At 44.2% G+C, this 22,782-nt stretch overlaps 1 protein-coding gene across 1 annotated transcript in view; it reads right to left on the minus strand.

Moving 5' to 3' along the window:
* Window positions 1-22,782, minus strand: part of LOC134221610 (uncharacterized) — a 637,051-nt gene that overhangs the window by 564,280 nt on the left and 49,989 nt on the right. The window contains exon 2 of the mRNA XM_062700799.1: window positions 10,182-10,866. Coding sequence (XP_062556783.1) covers window positions 10,182-10,341 — 160 coding nt within the window. The 5' untranslated portion in view covers window positions 10,342-10,866. The remainder of the gene's footprint in view (window positions 1-10,181; window positions 10,867-22,782) is intronic.

Here is a 22,782-nt window from a genome sequence, read left to right on the forward strand (position 1 = left end):
ATTCCTGGAGGAACTTCCGAAGGAATTCCTGGAGGAACTTCCGAAGGAATTCCTGGAGGAACTTCCGAAGGAATTCCTGGAGGAACTTCCGAAGGAATTCCTGGAGGAACTTTCGAAGGAATTCCCGGAGGAACTTCCGAAGGAATTCCCGGAGGAACTTCCGAAGGAATTCCTGGAGGAACTTCCGAAGGAATTCCTGGAGGAACTTCCGAAGGAATTCCTGGAGGAACTTCCGAAGGAATTCCTGGAGGAACTTCCGAAGGAATTCCTGGAGGAACTTCGGAAGGAATTCCTGGAAGAACTTCCGAAGGAATTCCTGGAAGAACTTCCGAAGGAATTTCTGCAGTAACTCCGAAGGAATTCATGGAGGAACTTCCGAGAGAATTTCTGGATATCCTTCCGATGGAATTTCTGGAGGAACTTCCGAAGGAATTTCTGGAGGAACTTCCGAAGGAATTCCTTGAGGAACTTCCAAAAGAATTTCTGGAGGAACTTTCTAAAGAATTTCTGGAGGAACTTTCTAAAGAATTGCTGGAGGAACTTCCGAAAGAATTTCTGGATAACCTTCCGAAGGAATTCCGGGAGGAATTTCCGAAGTAATTCCTAGGAATTCCTGGAGAAACTTCGAAGGAATTCCTGAAGGAACTTCCGAAGGAATTCCTGGAGGAACTTCCGAAGGAATTCCCGGAGGATCTTCCGAAGGAATTCCTGGAGGAACTTCCGACAGAATTCCTGGAGGAACTTCCGAAGGAATTCCTGGAGGAACTTCCGAAAGAATTCCTGGAGGAACTTCCGAAGGAATTCCTTGAGGAACTTCTGGAGGAATTCCTTGAGGAATTTCCGAAAGAATTCCTGGAGGAATTCTCGAAGGAATTCCTGGAGGAATTCTCGAAGGAATTCCTGGAGGAACTTCCGAAGGAATTCCTGGAGGAACTTCCGAAGGAATTCCTGGAGGAACTTCCGAAGGAATTCCTGGAGGAACTTCCGAAGGAATTCCTGGAGGAACTTCCGAAGGAATTCCTGGAGGAACTTCCGAAGGAATTCCTGGAGGAACTTCCGAAGGAATTCCTGGAGGAACTTCGAAGGAATTCCTGGAGGAACTTCCGAAGGAATTCCTGGAGGAACTTCGAAGGAATTCCTGGAGGAACTTCGAAGGAATTCCTGGAGGAACTTCCGAAGGAATTCCTGGAGGAACTTCCGAAGGAATTCCTGGAGGAACTTCCGAAGGAATTCCTGGAGGAACTTCCGAAGGAATTCCTGGAGGAACTTCGAAGGAATTCCTGGAGGAACTTCCGAAGGAATTCCTGGAGGAACTTCGAAGGAATTCCTGGAGGAACTTCCGAAGGAATTCCTGGAGGAACTTCCGAAGGAATTCCTGGAGGAACTTCCGAAGGAATTCCTGGAGGAACTTCCGAAGGAATTCCTGGAGGAACTTCGAAGGAATTCCTGGAGGAACTTCGAAGGAATTCCTGGAGGAACTTCCGAAGGAATTCCTGGAGGAACTTCGAAGGAATTCCTGGAGGAACTTCCGAAGGAATTCCTGGAGGAACTTCCGAAGGAATTCCTGGAGGAACTTCGAAGGAATTCCTGGAGGAACTTCGAAGGAATTCCTGGAGGAACTTCCGAAGGAATTCCTGGAGGAACTTCGAAGGAATTCCTGGAGGAACTTCGAAGGAATTCCTGGAGGAACTTCCGAAGGAATTCCTGGAGGAACTTCGAAGGAATTCCTGGAGGAACTTCGAAGGAATTCCTGGAGGAACTTCCGAAGGAATTCCTGGAGGAACTTCCGAAGGAATTCCTGGAGGAACTTCCGAAGGAATTCCTGGAGGAACTTCCGAAGGAATTCCTGGAGGAACTTCCGAAGGAATTCCTGGAGGAACTTCCGAAGGAATTCCTGGAGGAACTTCCGAAGGAATTCCTGGAGGAACTTCCGAAGGAAGTCCTGGAGGAACTTTCGAAGGAATTTCTGGAGCAACTTTCGAAGGAATTTCTGGAGGAACTTCCGAAGGAACTCCTGGAGGAACTTCCGAAGGAACTCCTGGAGGAACTTCCGATGGAATTCCTGGAGGAACTTCCGAAGGAATTCCTGGAAGAACATTCCGGAGGAATTCCTGGAGGAACTTAAGAATTAATTCCTGGAGGAACTTCCGAAGGAATTCCTGGAGGAACTTCCGAAGGAATTCCTGGAGGAACTTCCGAAGGAATTCCTGGAGGAACTTCCGAAGGAATTCCTGGAGGAACTTCCGAAGGAATTCCTGGAGGAACTTTCGAAGGAATTCCTGGAGGGACTTCTAAGCAATTCCTGGAGGAACTTCTAAGCAATTCCTGAAGGAACTTTTTAAGGAATTCCTGGAGGAACTTCCGAAGAAATTCCTGGAGGAACTTCCGAAGAAATTCCTGGAGGAACTTCCGAAGGAATTCCTGGAGGAACTTCCGAAGGAATTCCTGGAGGAACTTCCGAAGGAATTCTTGGAGGAACTTCCGAAGGAATTTCTGGAGGAACTTCCGAATGAATTTCTGGAGGAACTTCCGAAGGAATTTCTGGAGGAACTTCCGAAGGAATTTCTGGAGGATCTTCCGAAGGAATTCCTGGAGGAACTTCCGAAGGAATTCTTGGAGGATCTTCCGAAGGAATTCCTGGAGGAACTTCCGAAAGAATTCCTGGAGGAACTTTCGAAGGAATTCCTGGAGGAACTTCCGAAGGAATTCCTGGAGGAACTTTCGAAGGAATTCCAGGAGGAACTTCCGAAGGAATTCCTGGAGGAACTTCCGAAGGAATTCCTGGAGGAACTTCCGAAGGAATTCCTGGAGGAACTTCCGAAGGAATTCCTGGAGGAACTTCCGAAGGAATTCCTGGAGGAACTTCCGAAGGAATTCCTGGAGGAACTTCCTAAGGAATTCCTGGAGGAACTTCCGAAGGAATTCCTGGAGGAACTTCCGAAGGAATTCCTGGAGGAACTTCCGAAGGAATTCCTGGAGGAACTTCCTGGAGGAACTTCCGAAGGAATTCCTGGAGGAACTTCCGAAGGAATTCCTGGAGGAACTTCCGAAGGAATTCCTGGAGGAACTTCCGAAGGAATTCCTGGAGGAACTTCCGAAGGAATTCCTGGAGGAACTTCCGAAGGAATTCCTGGAGGAACTTCCGAAGGAATTCCTGGAGGAACTTCCGAAGGAATTCCTGGAGGAACTTCCGAAGGAATTCCTGGAGGAACTTCCGAAGGAATTCCTGGAGGAACTTCCGAAGGAATTCCTGGAGGAACTTCCGAAGGAATTCCTGGAGGAACTTCCGAAGGAATTCCTGGAGGAACTTCCGAAGGAATTCCTGGAGGAACTTCCGAAGGAATTCCTGGAGGAATTTCCGGAGGAATTCCTGGAGGAACTTCCGAAGGAATTCCCGGAGGAACTTTCGAAGGAACTCCCGGAGGAACTTCCGAAGGGATTCCCGGAGGAACTTCCGAAGGGATTCCCGGAGGAACTTCCGAAGGGATTCCCGGAGGAACTTCCGAAGGAATTCCCGGAGGAACTTCCGAAGGAATTCCCGGGGGGACTTCCGAAGGAATTCCTGGAGGAACTTCCGAAAAAATTGCTGGAGGAACTTCCGAAGAAATTCCTGAAGGAATTTCCTAAGAAATTCCTGGAGGAACTTCCGAAGAAATTCCTGGAGGAACTTCCGAAGAAATTCCTGGATGAACTTCCGAAGGAAATCCTGGAGGATCTTTCGAAGGAATTCCTGGAGGTTCTTCCGAAGAAATTCCTGGAGGAACTTCAGAAGGAATTCCTGGAGGAACTCCCGAAAGAATTCCTGGAGGAACTCCCGAAAGAATTCCTGGAGGAACTACCGAAGGAATTCCTGGAGGAACTTCCGAAGGAATGGAACTTAGGAACTTAGGAAGGAATTCCTGGAGGAACTTCCGGAGGAACTTCCGAAGGAATTGTTGGAGGAACTTCCGAAGGAATTCTCGGAGGAACTTCCGAGGGAATTCCCGGAGGAACTTCTGAAGGAATTCCTGGAGGAACTTCCGAAGGAATTCCCGGATGAACTTCCGATATTCCTCAAGGAAGTTCTGGAGGAAATTCCCCAAGGAAGTTCTGGAGGAAATTCCCCAAGGAAGTTCTGGAGAAAATTCCGAAGAAATTCCTGAAAGAACGTCCGAAGGAATGTCTGGAGGAACTTTCGGAGAAATTCCTGGAGGAACATTTGAAGGAATTCCTGGAGAAACTTCCGAAGGAATTCTTGGAAGAACTTCCGAAGGAATTCCTGGAGGAACTTCCGAAGAAATTCCTGGAGAAAATTCCCCAAGGAAGCTCTGGAAGAAATTCCCCAAAGAATTCCTGGAGGAAATTCCGAAGAAATTCCTGAAAGAACGTCCGAAAGAATGCCTGGAGGAACTTCCGGAAAAATTCCTTGAGGAACATCTGAAGGAATTCCTGGAGGACAAGAAGACAAGAAGATTAGAAGACAAGACAACAAGAAGACAAGATGGCAACAAGACAAGAAGACACAAAGACAAGAAGACAAGAAGACAAGAAGACAAGAAGACAAGAAGACAAGAAGACAAGAAGACAAGAAGACAAGAAGACAAGAAGACAAGAAGACAAGAAGACAAGAAGACAAGAAGACAAGAAGACAAGAAGACAAGAAGACAAGAAGACAAGAAGACAAGAAGACAAGAAGACAAGAAGACAAGAAGACAAGAAGACAAGAAGACAAGAAGACAAGAAGACAAGAAGACAAGAAGACAAGAAGACAAGAAGACAAGAAGACAAGAAGACAAGAAGACAAGAAGACAAGAAGACAAGAAGACAAGAAGACAAGAAGACAAGAAGACAAGAAGACAAGAAGACAAGAAGACAAGAAGACAAGAAGACAAGAAGACAAGAAGACAAGAAGACAAGAAGACAAGAAGACAAGAAGACAAGAAGACAAAAAGACAAGAAGACACATATACAAGAAATAAGAAGACAAGAAGACAAGAAGACAAGAAGACAAGAAGACAAGAAGACAAGAAGACAAGAAGACAAGAAGACAAGAAGACAAGAAGACAAAAAGACAAGAAGACAAGAAGACAAGAAGACAAGAAGACAAGAAGACAAGAAGACAAGAAGACAAGAAGACAAGAAGACAAGAAGACAAGAAGACAAGAAGACAAGAAGACAATAAGACAAGAAGATAAGAAAACAAGAAGATAAGAAGACAAGAATCAACACGCGTCGGAGTCGTCCGCCACGGCTTAACATTGGGCGGCTACAAGACGGGAGACTAGCCCAAGACTACGCGCAGCAGCTGGAAGTGGCACTCCCAACGGAAGAGCAGCTAGGCGCAGCATCTCTTGAAGATGGCTGGAGAGATATTCGATCCGCCATTGGAAGCACCGCACCCGCTGCACTAGGCACGATGGCTCCGGATCAGAGAAACGCCTGGTATGGCGGCGAATGCGAGCAGTTAGTTGATGAGAAGAATGCAGCATGGGCGAGATTGCTGCAACACCGCACGAGGGCGAACGAGGCACGATACAAACGGGCGCGGAACAGACAAAACTCGATTTTCCGGAGGAAAAAGCGCCAGCAGGAAGATCGAGACCGTGAAGAGACGGAGGAACTGTATCGCGCTAATAACGCACGAAAGTTCTATGAGAAGTTGAACCGTTCACGTAAGGGCCACGTGCCACAGCCCGATATGTGTAAGGACATAAACGGGAACCTTCTTACGAACGAGCGTGAGGTGATCCAAAGGTGGCGGCAGCACTACGAAGAGCACCTGAATGGCGAAATGGCAGACAACGGTGGCGGTATGGTAATGAACCTAGGAGCACGCGCGCAGGACATGCGACTTCCGGCTCCGAATCTCCAGGAAATCCAGGAGGAGATCGGCCGGCTGAAAAACAACAAAGCCCCTGGAGTTGACCAACTACCAGGAGAGCTGTTTAAACACGGTGGTGAAGCACTGGCTAGAGCGCTGCATTGGGTGATTACCAAGGTTTGGGAGGATGAGGTTCTGCCGCAGGAGTGGATGGAAGGTGTCGTGTGATAATATGGATTGTAGCAACTACCGCGCAATAACATTGCTGAACGCCGCCTACAAGGTACTCTCCCAAATTTTATGCCGTCGACTAACACCAATTGCAAGAGAGTTCGTGGGGCAGTACCAGGCGGGATTTATGGGTGAACGCTCTACCACAGACCAGGTGTTCGCCATACGTCAGGTATTGCAGAAATGCCGCGAATACAACGTGCCCACACATCATCTATTTATCGACTTCAAAGCCGCATATGATACAATCGATCGGGACCAGCTATGGCAGCTAATGCACGAAAACGGATTTCCGGATAAACTGATACGGTTGATCAAGGCGACGATGGATCGGGTGATGTGCGTAGTTCGAGTTTCAGGGGCATTCTCGAGTCCCTTCGAAACTCGTAGAGGGTTACGGCAAGGTGATGGTCTTTCGTGTCTGCTATTCAACATCGCTTTGGAGGGAGTAATACGAAGGACAGGGATTGACACGAGTGGTACGGTTTTCACGAAGTCCGTCCAGTTATTTGGTTTCGCCGACGACATTGATATCATGGCACGTAACTTTGAGAGGATGGAGGAAGCCTACATCAGACTGAAAAGCGAAGCTAAACGGATTGGACTAGTCATCAACACGTCGAAGACGAAGTACATGATAGGAAGAGGCTCAAGAGAGGTCAATGTGAGCCACCCACCACGAGTTTCTATCGGTGGTGACGAAATCGAGGTGGTTGAAGAATTCGTGTACTTGGGCTCACTGGTGACCGCCGATAACGATACCAGCAGAGAAATTCGGAGACGCATAGTGGCTGGAAATCGTACGTACTTTGACTCCGCAAGACGCTTCGATCGAATAGAGTTCGCCGCCGTACCAAACTGACTATCTACAAAACGCTTATAAGACCGGTAGTTCTCTACGGACACGAGACCTGGACGATGCTCGTGGAGGACCAACGCGCACTGGGAGTTTTCGAAAGGAAAGTGTTGCGTACCATCTATGGTGGGTTGCAGATGGCGGACGGTACGTGGAGGAGGCGAATGAACCACGAGTTGCATCAGCTGTTGGGAAAACCATCCATCGTTCACACCGCGAAAATCGGAAGACTGCGGTGGGCCGGGCACGTAGCCAGAATGTCGGACAGTAATCCGGTGAAAATGGTTCTCGACAACGATCCGACGGGAACAAGAAGGCGAGGTGCACAGCGGGCAAGGTGGATCGATCAGGTGGAGGACGACTTGCGGACCCTCCGCAGACTGCGTGGTTGGCGAAGTGCAGCCATGACCCGAGCTGAATGGAGAAGTCTTTTATGTGCAGCACAGGCCACTCCGGCCTTAGTCTGATGATAAATAAGAAGACAAGAAGACAAGAAGAGAAGAAGACAAGAAGACAAGAAGACAAAAAAAAAGAAGACAAGAAGACAAGAAGACAAGAAGACAAGAAGACAAGAAGACAAGAAGACAAGAAGACAAAAAGACAAAAAGACAAGAAGACAAGAAGACAAAAAGACAAGAAGACAAGAAGATAAGAAGACAAGAAGACAGGAAGACAAGAAGATAAGAAAACAAGAAGACAAGAAGACAAGAAGACAAGAAGACAAGAAAACAAGAAGATAAGAAGACAAGAAGACAAGAAGACACAAAGACAAGAAGATAAGAAGACAAGAAGACAAGAAGACAAGAGGACAAGAAAACAAGAAAGCAAAAAGACAGGAAGACAAAAAGACAATAAGACAAGAAGACAAGAACCCAAGAAGACATGAAGACAAGAGACAAGAAGACAAAAAGACAAGAAGTCTTGAAGATAAGAAGACAAAAAGACAACAAAACAAGAAGACAAGAGGACAAGAAGACAAGAAGACAAAAAACAAAAAGACAAGAAGACAAGTATACAAATCCATGATCAAAGTAACACAATTTGCAAACCAATCCCAGTTGAACCAGCATCATCATTATCATAATCCGACGCACGTGAGCCTTCAAGAGGTATCCGATTATATCCACACCTCTCGCAGCTGTTCCATTTAACCCATCAGCATTCTTCCATCAGCCTGAGCAGATCTCGAAACAAGAGTTCCCCCGATAAAAACCAAACTTGAAAACGGATCCACTTAGCCGTTGATGATGCTGGCTGGGTGGATGTGACACTGATGACGGCGCCTCGGCCTCGTAAGCAGAAGGATTGGTTCGCTAATGCTCACTCACTCGTTCGCTGGTGGGCTGATTTGCATAAGTGGAAAATGCTTTTAGGAGATCTTGTGCACAGCCTCCTCTATGCCAGTCAGTTTCTATGGGAACATTTTGGAAAAACAAACAAGTGCCTACTATGCGGTCGTGGCCTGGCAGCAAAGCCTGATCCCACGTCTCTGGAGCGAAGACAACATTAGCTAACCACACCACGTGATGCCTACTTGAGGTCGTAAAAGGGCGAATAACGGCTCGGAAGCTCATCTTCTTCGTGAGCAGGAGTGCGAAAAGGTAAAAAGGGTCTAAACTTGCTCATTAGAGTGAGCAAAGTGCCCAGCTAAAGAGCTTACACAACTCCGAAATTGGAACGAGCGCCGAGTCCGGATGATTTAAACTTTGTGCTTCCTCCCGCGCGCTCTGTTTAAACTGTCAGATTAAATAATCCACTTGAGAGGCGGAAGTTCTGACACGGCTGGGTGGGGTAACATGGAATCCCACAAGCACGGGCAGGAAGAGGGGTGTGTTTATTATTATAATTTAAATTGCTCACTTTTATCAACTAAACGTGTGGTTCTCGGGCTTGTGAGCCGTGTGCGGATGTGACTTTTGAACTGTCGGTCGTCAGCCGGTCGGCCAACTGGGGACAAGTTGGGCTGTATCAACAATGTGGACGGAAATGGTCCCACTCAAGAAGGAAGTTGTGGCTGTTGGGAAATTTAAATGAGCAAATTTCACACCATGCTGGGGAGATGATGAGGAGAATGCTTTGATGTAGTGAAAGAATAAGTGGGAAAATTGGATTTGTGTTGCCTTCAGTCTTTTTCATTTGGGCCTGGAGGTGAAGCCGGCTGCAGATGTTCTGAATTCTGATAGATATGGAATGCCATTTATGAGCGCTGGAGTTTTTCATTTAGCATTTCAACTAGTACGAACAATTAACAAGACAGAAATATCATCTGCATTAGTGAAAGGATGATAAGACGAACTATTAGATGAAGTTTATGCATATTCAATAAATAAGATTAGTCAGACTATGTCAGATTTTCTTACAATTTCGAATAAGAATCTTTCAAAATCTATATAAAAACTATATAAATCAAGGATTTTTAATATAGTTAAAACTCTACAATTTAGCACGCTTTTCTTACAATTCTTGTATGAGATGCATATATTTTTTTATAAGCATCTAACAATTTCAGTATGTACACTAATTTACCGACTAATAGACGGATAAAAAGTATAAACTATTTCAATGTAACGACCATATAGCAACACTGTAGATCAGTTCTCTCAAAACGTTTATTATATTAAAAATCATAGGAAAACTGAATTTTCCATCTGACTTTCAAACATTCATCTTATCTGCAATAAAAAAGGCAGCACCAATTTCTTCGCTTCGTTTACCATACCATTAAGAAGCAAACTCATTTACCTCTAATTCCTGTTATTTTAATGCGGTGTGTGTTTTCCAAAATAAACCTTTCAAATATTCATAAGTTGACTCAGCCACAATTCGAGGCTCATTCCGTTCCAGAATCCAGCTGTTACATGACACTACTTCTCTGGATGGTTCCTTGATACTAATTTCGATAAAAAATACAAATTTCCTGTTGAAGTCACGCTTGGCAAAAAACAATCTCCATAATCGTCAAGAAAATGAACTTTTCAACCCTCTTCGTCATTTTTCTCGCCTTGCTAACTTGACCAAAACGTAATTGAGATTGCCTGTGGATGAAAAGTTAAAAGTCGATTACCTAATCCTACTTATCCCTTCTGTAAGGGATCAGCTTCAATCTCCTAATTCAAAGTTTCTTGATTCGAAACCGTAATTTTCCGTCAAACATGCTCAGAAAGCCATCACCCTCTCCCACAGCCCGAAACACATGTTAAACGTGTGAAAACGTTCCAAACGATTCGATTACTCCACACTTGCCCGGAATATCAAAGCTGCGGTACGCTGAGAAATTCCCAAGACTAGACTTACCATTCACCAGCACGGCCAACTGTCCAAGCCAGAGCAGCAGCAATCCGGCTCCGGTGGCCACCGATTTTCGTTTGGTCGTGGTTGTCATCCTCCCGCTCCCCGTCCTGTTTCCACTTGTCATCGTCAGCGTCCTAGGCCTCGCCACCCTCTGCGCCGTCATGCGAACGATCACTATTTTGTAATTCCAACCACGTATTCGACCCTCCTAGCAGCGGCAAGGCGAAAGGATCCCTTCTATTTATTTTGCGATACTCTTTCGTTTCGCTTTGCTGTTTTAGTTGCCTGAACTAACAACGCGGCAGCCCACCATAGACGCGACGCCGAACTCGTTCATCTCCAGTGGCAGTAGGCAAGCTTTGCTTAAATTTTCTCACCCAAAGACAGCTGGGATCCTTCGCGCACGATGGGTCCTAGGAAATGGAATGGCATGAAACAAAACATGCGAAGGAAAGTTTCACACTTTATTGACACATTTTCTATTCTTTCACTTTTCTTAGATTACCCTCCATCTCGGGGTATCGTTCGGTTTCGTTCAGAAGTCCTGGGGGTCGTGAGCCGTTGCCGGTTATTGGGTGTTGTTTTTCTTCTCCCTAGAAATTGATACTGTTTCTTGCACTTTGAAAGCTACACTTTATCACTCGAGGGATCCAGTTTGTTCTGATTAGCGAAGTCTAGCTGAAGCAATCTGAAAATATGCAGGAAAATAAAGTTCAGTTAGATTCACGCTTATATACGGGAGAAGTTGATGAAATTCTTCGCTCAATCTTCTCAGTCGGAGATCCCTACGAAACGACCCTATTCCACTCGAACAAATATGTTCATTAACTGGAATCGGTGTCAGCTCGGAACGAATCACCTTTGCGTTCTTTCCCTTTTATCGCTTACATCAGCACCTGTCAGACAAAGTAGGCCATGGGAAGCCGGCGAAGGTCTTTCTTCGAGTTGCCATGATGACGAATGTGAATGGTATTGACTGGTACCAAGGTGGCGGGCGGAGGCGGCGGGGCAAAATTGCATTGCCCTCACTATTTCCTTTTTCCAAATTGACAGCAACATCTTCCCCGTCCGACGTGAGACACGAAGGAAATGAAACCATCAATAATATAGTAACACTTGTCTCGTTTTGGATTCGGAGCGTGAGGGAGTTCACAAACCTTGGATTCAGGTCTCATATGATGTGCATAGCAAGATGAAATTTTAATCAGAATTTATCGATACTGTATATTGATCCCCTGCCATATTCGATACATTTGTTTGAAACTTTTTAGCGTTCGGGTAGAATGGATGATGATATAAATCATCTTTCAAACTTAAAAATACATGTTCATGATATAATTAGAGGCGAAAGTACAGATAGTTGATATATGTAGTACTTTTAGGATTAGACCTGTGCGCCATCGCGCCACGCCGCCGCACTATGGGGCGGCTTTGTACAAGTAGGTGGCCGAAAATATTTTCGCGACATTTCTATAATATTTCACATTATTAGTTCTAAGGTCTCCAAACTCCCTGGAATATAATCATTTTTTCTCCATTATATACATTAGAGTGGGGCGTCACGGTCATTTTTTCAAATCAATGGTTTTTCGAAGCCATTCTGGGTCCTGAACAACTGTGCAGAATTTGGGACCGATTGGTTGCTCCCTCGCTTTCCGCATCGCGTTTGAAGTTTGTATGGAAATTAGTATGGGAGAACGTATATTTTTGCATTTCTACTGCTAGAGGTTTCAGTTTATCGTAAACCAAGTAGCACATTGCGTTAAAGTATAACCCAAAGGATGCCGAAAAACTTTGCTGAAGAAGGCACGTTGCTGGAACGTCCACGAAAAAAGTTATAACGTTTCGAACATTGAGTGTTCAAACCATATTCAAAAATCGTTTATTCTGCCAGCACTGCCGTACTACGTAGACGAATAATTTAACTGAGTGTTATTTCAAAATAAATAAAATAATTGGGCTTTAGAGCTAATGGGAGCTATCCGGAATTATTTCACAAAGAAAAAAATCCGATAAGAAGGAAGATGGGTTTTGCCTTTCGATAACCATAGGTTGTCCGGTAGTGCTGGCAGAAACATTGATTTCTTGCATATGGTTTGAGCAGTCAATTTTCAAAACGTAATAACATTTTTTGTAGACCTTCCAGCTACGTACCTTCTTCGGCAAAGTGTTTCGGCATCTTCCAAACTATATGCTAACATATTGAGTCACGTGATTGATGATAAATTGAAGCCGCTAAGTGCAAAAATGTAAAAAAGTACGTTTTCCCATACTAATCTCCATGTAAATTTAAAACGCGATGCGGCATGCGAGGTTGCGACCAATCGAGCTCATATTTTGCCCAGTTGATTGGGATCCCAAAACGATTCAGAAAAACCTTGATCTCACTTGATCGGACGAAGTTTGCGTTTTTCCATACAACTGCGCCCCACTCTAATATACATCTATTTTATTTATGATCGTAATGTACATGTTGCATTAGTCTATTTATATGTATTTTATTAAGGGGCCCACACATCATCTATTCATCGACTTCAAAGCCGCATATGATACAATCGATCGGGACCAGCTATGGCAGCTAATGCACGAACACGGTTTTCCGGATAAACTGACACGGTTGATCAAAGCGACGATGGATCGGGTGATGTGCGTAGTTCGAGTTTCAGGGGCATTCTCGAGAAACCCGCAGAGGGTTACGGCAAGGTGATGGTCTTTCGTGTTTGCTATTCAACATCGCTTTGGAAGGGGTAATACGAAGAGCAGGGATTAACACGAGTGGTACAATTTTCAATAAGTCCGTCCAGCTATTTGGTTTCGCCGACGACATAGATATTATGGCACGTAACTTTGAGAAGATGGAGGAAGCCTACATCAGACTGAAGAGGGAAGCTAAGCGGATCGGACTAGCCATCAACACGTCGAAGACGAAGTACATGATAGGAAGAGGTTCAAGAGAAGACAATGTGAGCCACCCACCGCGAGTTTGCATCGGTGGTGACGAAATCGAGGTGGTAGAAGAATTTGTGTACTTGGGCTCACTGGTGACTGCCGAAAATGACACCAGCAGAGAAATTCGGAGACGCATAGTGGCTGGAAATCGTACGTACTTTGGACTCCGCAAGACGCTCCGATCGAATAGAGTTCGCCGCCGTACCAAACTGACAATCTACAAAACGCTAATTAGACCGGTAGTCCTCTACGGACACGAGACCTGGACGATGCTCGTGGAGGACCAACGCGCAACGAGTTTTCGAAAGGAAAGTGCTGCATACCATCTATGGTGGGGTGCAGATGGCGGACGGTACGTGGAGGAGGCGAATGAACCACGAATTGCATCAGCTGTTGGGAGAACCATCCATCGTTCACACCGCGAAAATCGGACGACTGCGATGGGCCGGGCACGTAGCCAGAATGTCGGACAGTAACCCGGTGAAAATGGTTCTCGACAACGATCCGACGGGCACAAGAAGGCGAGGTGCGCAGCGGGCAAGGTGGATCGATCAGGTGGAAGATGACTTGCGGACCCTCCGTAGACTGCGTGGTTGGCGACGTGTAGCCATGGACCGAGCCGAATGGAGAAGACTCTTATATACCGCACAGGCCACTTCGGCCTTAGTCTGATGATAAATAAAATAAATTATTAAGGGGCAGACTTATAGTATTAAACTAGAAAATCGTGTATTGTTCTGAGTTGTACAGATATTCTAAGTCGCCCAAGGACTTCATGGAATACATGCCTTTGTATCTACAAGCGTAACTGGTTATCTTTGATAGAATTTTTTTAGACTCTTAACCCTTAAAACAAGTAAAGGGAATACAATAAAATGCTCCAAGAAAGCTACATGAAGTCCATGCAATAAAGGTCTCAATGTTTACAAGTGCACTGCAACAACATGCATTTATGTATTATGTTCATGAACATCTTCAACAAAACCATCATCATCACTTGACTCGTACGAGACACTGAAGACGGCCTTACTGTTGAGGTAGAAATACGTATCTGTCAAGTTGCAATCAAGTGGTGGAATTAAATGGGATAGTACAAACTCGTCTTATGATAAGAGAAAACATTTCACTAAAAAGCTCAAAATAATTTTCTGAATCATTATCTCTTTAAGAGCCATTACACTATCTGCTAGGGATATTTTTACTGCAGGAACTTTCAATCACTAAAAAATTTTTTAACATCATCTGGATATTGCAGAATAGATTAATTTTGGAGTCGGTTACCTAAATTGAGTGAGCTTAGCACAAGATCCGACGAGTTCATAGCACTAAAGAATACGTCATGTAAATTTTCCATCAATGATGCTTTCCTGGCATGATAAGTCCGTTTTTTAGGAGCTTATGTTGGCACTCGGCTGCTTCTTCAGGGACAATTCCAAGTGATACTGCTGAACGAATTATTATATCCCCGGCATGGACAAGAACTTTATGAACTGTAGCAGTAATGTTATACACACAATTAATACAGCTGCAAATATAACCGGTAAGTTGCTTCACACTTCCTGTCTATCTTTTTAGGGTTTTTTAGCTCTTGACAGTTTATCGCAATCAGAATGTCCCAGAACAGATGTATTACTTAATTAGTTATTCGTAGACATCTACTGTTTTATTCAAAAGATTTAGATTCGAAAACGCCTGTCGACATACATACACATAAAAAAATTTAATGTTGTTTATTATTAATATTTCTAATACTTTCTTGCCAAAGCAGGCGCTTAATGACATGCATAAGAAAAAACTTATACATCGCATTAGTCACATACATTCGGAAACTTATACTTTTCATTAACTTATGAATGTTATTAGCTTTTTGATATGGGATCATTCATTAGGTGGCATAATGAAGAGTATAAGTATTTTCGAATGGTTTTTTGCCATAACATATAAGGTTATTTTTTTACGTGTATATGTATGTTCCCAGTTGTACCTGGTCCCACATTGACTTGGCTCTGAAGCTATCATAGAGCTATTTCTGTATAAGCTGTTTTCCTGCGCTCATGCGAGTAATGGAGATATTCCATAAGTGTCCCTATATCTTTCTCTATCTGAGAGTAAATATTCTAGGAGTTCGAAAAGGATATATACGTTTTCAAACTCTCGGAATATTTATCCTCATAAGTCCATTGTTTTTCACATTTAATTACTACATGATATATCATGGGCTGCCTTCTCTTGGTGAGTCTACGCCTAATGGAGTATAAAGGGTGTATTCGATAAAAATGGCACTCCGAAAATCTTCTGTAACTTTTGAACAAAACACCTGAACTTTTGAGTAAAACACCTGAAAATGTGAACAAATCTTATTCATAGTGTATTGTTTACATCTGCAGAGTTTCATAGTTATACATACGGTGATTACGATCATGTTGTCGGAACAAGAGATTGTCAGGGAGAAAAAGTTGTGCATTTACCATCAAAGTCCGGACGCGTCCCACCGATCAATCGCTAACAAGCTTGGGATTGCAAATTCAACTGTTTCTTGTATACTGAGAACCTTCAAGGAGCGTCTGAGTGTTCAAATGAGGGAAGTGAATGACTCGGAGTGGTTCAACATTTTAAGAAGTTCCACAACGTGTCCATTTGAGATGACGCTAAAAAGTCCAAGGTGTCGGTTGGTTTTGTGCAGAAAACTATGAAGCGTGCTAGGTTATATGCTTACAAGATGCAAAAAAACCCAAACTGAGATGAAAAGCGAAATACCACTGCAAAAACTCGCGCCCGGAAGTTTTACAGTGAAGATCGATGATGAAACCTACGTCAAGGCTGACTTCCGTCAACTTCCTGGGCAAGAATATTTCGTTGCCAAGTCTAAGTTAGATATTCCGGACTATGTCCGAACAAAGAAGTTATCAAAATTTGCAAAGAAGGATTTTGATGATGATTTGTGGATGTGGTGAAGTAAGCGCTGCCTTCACTACTTCCGGAACAATCAACGGTACGATTTGCACCGAAGAGTGCCTCAAGAAGCGTATTTTACCATTCATAAGAAAACACAAATTATCAACTCTGTTTTGGCCTGATCTGGCGTCCTGCCCCTACGCTATAGAAACGTGTTGGGGTGGTACCGAGCTAACGGAGTTAAATTTGGCCAAAATACTCACCAAATTCACCGGACCTTCGCCAGATTCAAAAATTCTGGGCAACTGTGAAGACAAAACTTGACAAACATCCCAAAATTAGTAAAATAGAGCTAGAGTTAAATAAAATTTGGGTAAAAATAACATTTAAACCAAACCATTTAAGAAAACAATGATTAGTTCATATTGCTGTAACGTGTTATTTTCTAATAATAGATATATAGTTTGCACATAGCTTAGATAAACCGTATAGCACGCCTTAGCGGCTATGGGGTCTCTCGACCTTGAATTCGCTAACGAGTGGCTTAAGCGCCATCTCAATCAATATTGAGGGCCACCCGTCTGCTTTTATGACCGGCAAGAATCCAAACCTCAGGGCAGGTTTCTTGAAAGAATTCAGTGGATGAGAAATGCACTAGCACACCCGAACGGTTATGAAGTACTTCCGTTCTTTTTCGGCGAGATGACCGTCCCACGCGTAAATTTACGATGGCTAGAGATCGTCGTTCGGTTAGTCACTGTAGCTCAAATTATCATCATTGGCAGAACCAACCTTCACAATTCTCCCTTCTCGTTGTAAGAAAGGAAAAGGAGGGACTGAGTTTCCCTAGCAGTCCAACTAGGAGTAAAAATCACAAAATACGACAAAAAAACACTAACCGAACGACATCAAAAACCTTTAGTACCTAGACATTACAAACTCGTTGCATTTGAATGGAAAAAACATTTATTTTTGTAGGGCAAAACGGCAACGATTAACAAGCATGCTTTTATTTGAATTTACAAACTTATCCTAGGATCATTTCACTTCCTCTTTTTCTTTCCTTTCTCTCTACTTTATCTTGTCTGTCTACTTCATGTGTGCGGTATTTATAATTTTAGCTAGCTTTTATGTGTGTGTGTCAATTCATTTACGCATGCGCATTTCTACTCACGGTACCGTGGATGTTTTCTGGTGCTCTGCTTTAAAGATCTTTCTTGATGTGGCTCGCTGTCGAAATGGTATTGCGGCAACTCCACCAAGTGACCGCGAGGTTCGCGACCCGGCGAACGGACTGTTCGATGATGGTTGGTCTTGCGGAGGAACGGTTACCAACGCGTGTCGTTGTACGCTGCGGATCGCAATGGCGATCGATGGCTGCTACACAATAGCGGACGGATGGCGGGGTTCGGACAATAACGATGGTCGAACAATACAGCGTCTCGTGGAACGCGCCACCGAAGATGGCAACAAAATGGATTCCGTGGGCAGCCGGAATGACTGCTCGGCTACGGACGAAATGATTCGTTTTGAAGGTGGCCGGCGTGGCCAAGACGGACGCAATGGTGACGGTGCGGTCCCTTTCCGGTTCACGGACCAAAAGCCGCAACTCGGAGAGTTTTCAACGTGGTCGCGGTCGATATCCAGAGGTCGGTAGAGGCGTCGGTTCGAATCTCGTTTTCAAAAACTTCTATTTCTAGGATACTCGCACAAAAATACTAACGAACCGCACAACACTCTTTAACTGGACTTTAGCCACAACAGATTCACGATACTAGAGACTAAAAAACTCGCACTCCCGGATCTTTCCACGGTCTCGGTTGAAAATCCAGTGTGGTCCCAAATTGCCTCAGATAGGTCGTGAGGTTGTTCGAATCGTGTCCGGGGTTGTTGAACCTTCCCAAAGGCCATCAACCTTCCCGATCTAAATCTTTAGCCATCATAAACCTACGAATGAAACTGCCATCTCATTCCCTCATAACGTATCGGATCTGAAAGGGTTCTCATCTTTCTGAACCCTCTTAAGTCCCACCCCTTGATTCAGACAATCGTGGAAGTTCACGAAGCGACCTGTGAAGCTTTGGCGGTGTTCATCTTAGATGAACTTGAACGTTCATTTTTTGAATGAACGTTTACGTGGAACATTTAACATATATGCGTTGAGTAAACTTGTCAGGTGTCGAATTGGTATCTATATTGAATAATTTATACACAAAAAGATCTAATGAACATTGAACCATAACTTGAATACAAGATTTACATAACAAGAACCAAAACAATTTAAATTAATTAATATCTATTTCATTCATTTACCCTAATCATCAATTATAGTTCTATTTACATATTTACAATAGCCATCATGCTACAACCGTTATATGCGCGCATCTTGTATCGACTTACACATGTTGTCAAAAATTTTACAAAGATAGTTTAGTTGGAAAATCCACCACAAATTATGTTTTTTTTTCTTGCATTTGGTAGTATAGTTTTAATTCAATAATAAAAAATCGATAGGTCAGTGTTATGCCCTTCGTTCAGCGGAATCGGAGCGAAATGAAAAATCTAGGAAATATGATTAAAAGTGAAGCTGGTGGAGCCGGAGGTGGCGCGAGAACCAGTGAATCTTGCCCAACGACGCCGAGCGATTTGCTTTCCCGCAAGACCCCAACAGCGAATTTGGGTGTGCAGTAAACCAGCAATAGCAGTAACCTGGCCAGTATCAGCTAAACAATTTTGATGGCAACCGCAGCGGAGTCGATTGTGGTAACTTGCACCGCGAAAACACATGCCGATGCGCAACCGGAACAATATCCAGGGTAGCCAAAGTGGTTGACATCAGCAACATGAAAGGATCGTGACTTCGGTAAGGGCGATGGCCAAATGGAGGATAATTTTAAAGGCCAAGCAGAGACAACAAAAATGGTGGCTGGCATAATCGTGACAATAACCAGAATATGGGCAACAACAAGCGCCACCAAAACGGTTAGCATTATCACATTTATTAAAATAAATTGTTTCCTCAAAACATTATTGTAATTTTTTGCAGAAAATGAATTGTCCAACGTTTTTCAACCGCTGCAAGATGATTTCCATTCATTTGTCCGGAACCTGATGTATACCTTGTGCATATTGCAAAATACAATGTTAAAATAAAAACTAAATACAAAAATGAAAAATTATATTTCAAACTAATAAATGTTCACTTGTCATAAGACGAGTTTGTACAATCCCCTTGAATTCCACCACTTAATTGTGTCTTGACAGATACGTGTTTCGACCTCAACTGTAAGGCTCTCTTCAGTGTATCGTACTTGACTCGACTTCGACTCGAGGCGCACCTCTGCATGAGGGAAGGGTCATTTGGCCGAAAGCCATTTGGCTGGAAGTTGTTTGGCCGAATATACCATTTGGCCGAACAGACCATTAGGCCGAAAGTCATTTGGCCGAATGGGTAATTTGACCAAAATGATCATTTGGCCTATTCGGCCAAATGCCCTTTTCGGCCAAACGACCCTTTCGGCCAAACGACCCTTTCGGCCAAATGACCCTTTAGGCCAAATGACTTTCGGCCAAATGGGTTTTGGCCTAATGGTTTGTTCGGCCTAGTGGCATTCGGCCGAATGGGTTTCGGCCAAACGATCTAAAATTAAAAATAGTCCCACAACATATTATTATTATTTATTCAGACTAAGGCCGAAGTGGCCTGTGCGGTATATAAGAGTCTTCTCCATTCGGCTCGGTCCATGGCTACACGTCGCCAACCACGCAGTCTACGGAGGGTTCGCAAGTCATCTTCCACCTGATCGATCCACCTTGCCCGCTGCGCACCTCGCCTTCTTGTGCCCGTCGGATCGTTGTCGAGAACCATTTTCACCGGGTTACTGTCCGACATTCTGGCTACGTGCCCGGCCCATCGCAGTCGTCCGATTTTCGCGGTGTGAACGATGGATGGTTCTCCCAACAGCTGATGCAATTCGTGGTTCATTCGCCTCCTACACGTACCGTCCGCCATCTGCACCCCACCATAGATGGTACGCAGCACTTTCCTTTCGAAAACTCCAAGTGCGCGTTGGTCCTCCACGAGCATCGTCCAGGTCTCGTGCCCGTAGAGGACTACCGGTCTAATTAGCGTTTTGTAGATTGTCAGTTTGGTACGGCGGCGAACTCTATTCGATCGGAGCGTCTTGCGGAGTCCAAAGTACGTACGATTTCCAGCCACCTCGATTTCGTCACCACCGATGCAAACTCGCGGTGGGTGGCTCACATTGTCTTCTCTTGAACCTCTTCCTATCATGTACTTCGTCTTCGACGTGTTGATGACTAGTCCGATCCGCTTAGCTTCCCTCTTCAGTCTGATGTAGGCTTCCTCCATCTTCTCAAAGTTACGTGCCATAATATCTATGTCGTCGGCGAAGCCAAATAGCTGGACGGACTTATTGAAAATTGTACCACTCGTGTTAATCCCTCATGTTAATCCAAAGCGATGTTGAATAGCAGACACGAAAGACCCTCACCTTGCCGTAACCCTCTGCGGGTTTCGAAGGGACTCGAGAATGCCCCAGAAACTCGAACTACGCACATCACCCGATCCATCGTCGCTTTGATCAACCGTGTCAGTTTATCCGGAAAACCGTGTTCGTGCATTAGCTGCCATAGCTGGTCCCGATCGATTGTATCATATGCGGCTTTGAAGTCGATGAATAGATGATGTGTGGGCACGTTGTATTCGCGGCATTTCTGCAGTACTTGGCGAATGGCGAACACCTGGTCCGTGGTGGAGCGTTCGCCCATAAAACCCGCCTGGTACTGCCCCACGAACTCCCTTGCAGTTGGTGCTAGTCGACGGCATAAAATTTGGGAGAGTACCTTGTAGGCGGCGTTCAGCAATGTGATTGCGCGGTAGTTGCTACAATCCAGCTTATCGCCCTTTTTTGTAGATGGGACACACGACACCTTCCATCCACTCCTGCGGCAAAACTTCCTCCTCCCAAATCTTGGTAATGACCCAGTGCAGCGCTCTAGCCAGTGCCTCACCACCGTGTTTAAACAGCTCTCCTGGTAGTTGGTCAACCCCAGGGGCTTTGTTGTTCTTCAGCCGGCCAATCTCCTCCTGGATTTCCTGGAGATCCGGAGCCGGTAAAATTATGTCCTGCGCGCGTTCTCCCAGGTTCATCACCATACCGCCATCTTCGTCTGCCACATCGCCATTCAGGTGTTCTTCGCGCTCACGCTCGATCGTAAGAAGGTTCCCGTTTATGTCCTTGCACATACCAGGCTGTGGCACGTGGCCCTTACGTGAACGGTTTAACTTCTCATAGAACTTTCGTGTGTTATTAGCGCGGTACAGTTGCTCCGTCTCTTCACGGTCTCGATCTTCCTGCTGGCGCATTTTCCTCCGGTAAATCGAGTTTTGTCTGTTCCGCGCCTGTTTATATCGTGCCTCAATCGCCCTCGTGCGGTGTTGCAGCAATCTCGTCCATGCTGCATTCTTCTCTTCCGCTAACTGCTCACATTCGTTATTTATTTCAGTCCAGCTGTTTTTCACCTAAAAAAATGGCCCCTAGATCTATGAAAATCGCTTCCTCCGCGTAAAAATATTCAAAATGATACAAACATCGTTGGGAAAACTACGAACCAATATACGAGAAAGGATCATTTGCCAGGGGGAGAAGGCGGAGCACTGAATCCCTACCCCGACATGTTCTGGTTCTAAAATGTAAACAACAGTGTTAATTCTCTTCCACCTTTTTATTATGGCGAGGGATTTTTTATGCACACTTTTGTTTTCGATATTTTATCAAAATTAAACACTCAATCATATAGCAATATAACGATGTGGTATGCTTGAGATACCTGCTTGATTGAAGGGACTCGAAAAAGAATTTATTTGCAGTAACTAACCGAATATAAAAATGTTCGCATTAACGATTGCGCCCTAACACTGGTTCTAAGCTTCGATGCAGAGTACACGAGCTTTGTTCGCCAGTGACAGGCGTATGAGGAACTTGCCATTTGCGTAGTCCCCTGTTCCCGTCCCAACGTTTACAGCGATCGAACGAAAATCCAGTGCATTTTTATAGGCAAATTCGCATTACTTGTACTTTTTCTCAAGTTTCAATCAACTATTTGTACAGCAACAGAAATATGGCCTTGAATACATTCTACTTCCATGTTGATTGACTCTTTTGATTCTTGTTTCGACTTATCTAAAATAAATAAAATAATTATTTGCTGAATTTCGGCAATGCTACAGAGCGGCACGGCAAATTTTGACAGTTGGATGGTATCGAACATTTTACGACCAATCGGTAATTTGAACTTCCACCGAGATTTTTACCGAGATATCAACTGTTGGATTCTCGGCAATTTATTTTGCCAGCCTAAGCGAATAAAAATAAGTCTGTAAATTTCCATCCTATCGGAAATACATATTTCCAGTCAAGTTCATATTACATTTATCTACTTCCAAGTATGCAGTAATTATTGGATGGCGTCCAACCCCCAACTGAAATTAGCAACCCCGTGGCAAGACATGCTTTTCAGTGTAGCGAACATCTTCATGAATATGTCCAGCATACATTTTGAAAAGTACTTCTCCCGAATCGTGCGTTTACAAGCAACTACATTTTATCCAAACTATTGTTGGCTACATATTTTCAAATTATTCAAAAATAATACCAGCTATTATGGGCATGTAAATATAATCCTAAAACATCTTTCTGCACACCATTTATTTCATTTCAATTTCACTATTGAATGT

Source organism: Armigeres subalbatus, chromosome 3 (genome assembly GCF_024139115.2).
Source record: "Armigeres subalbatus isolate Guangzhou_Male chromosome 3, GZ_Asu_2, whole genome shotgun sequence".
Lineage (NCBI taxonomy): Eukaryota > Metazoa > Arthropoda > Insecta > Diptera > Culicidae > Armigeres > Armigeres subalbatus.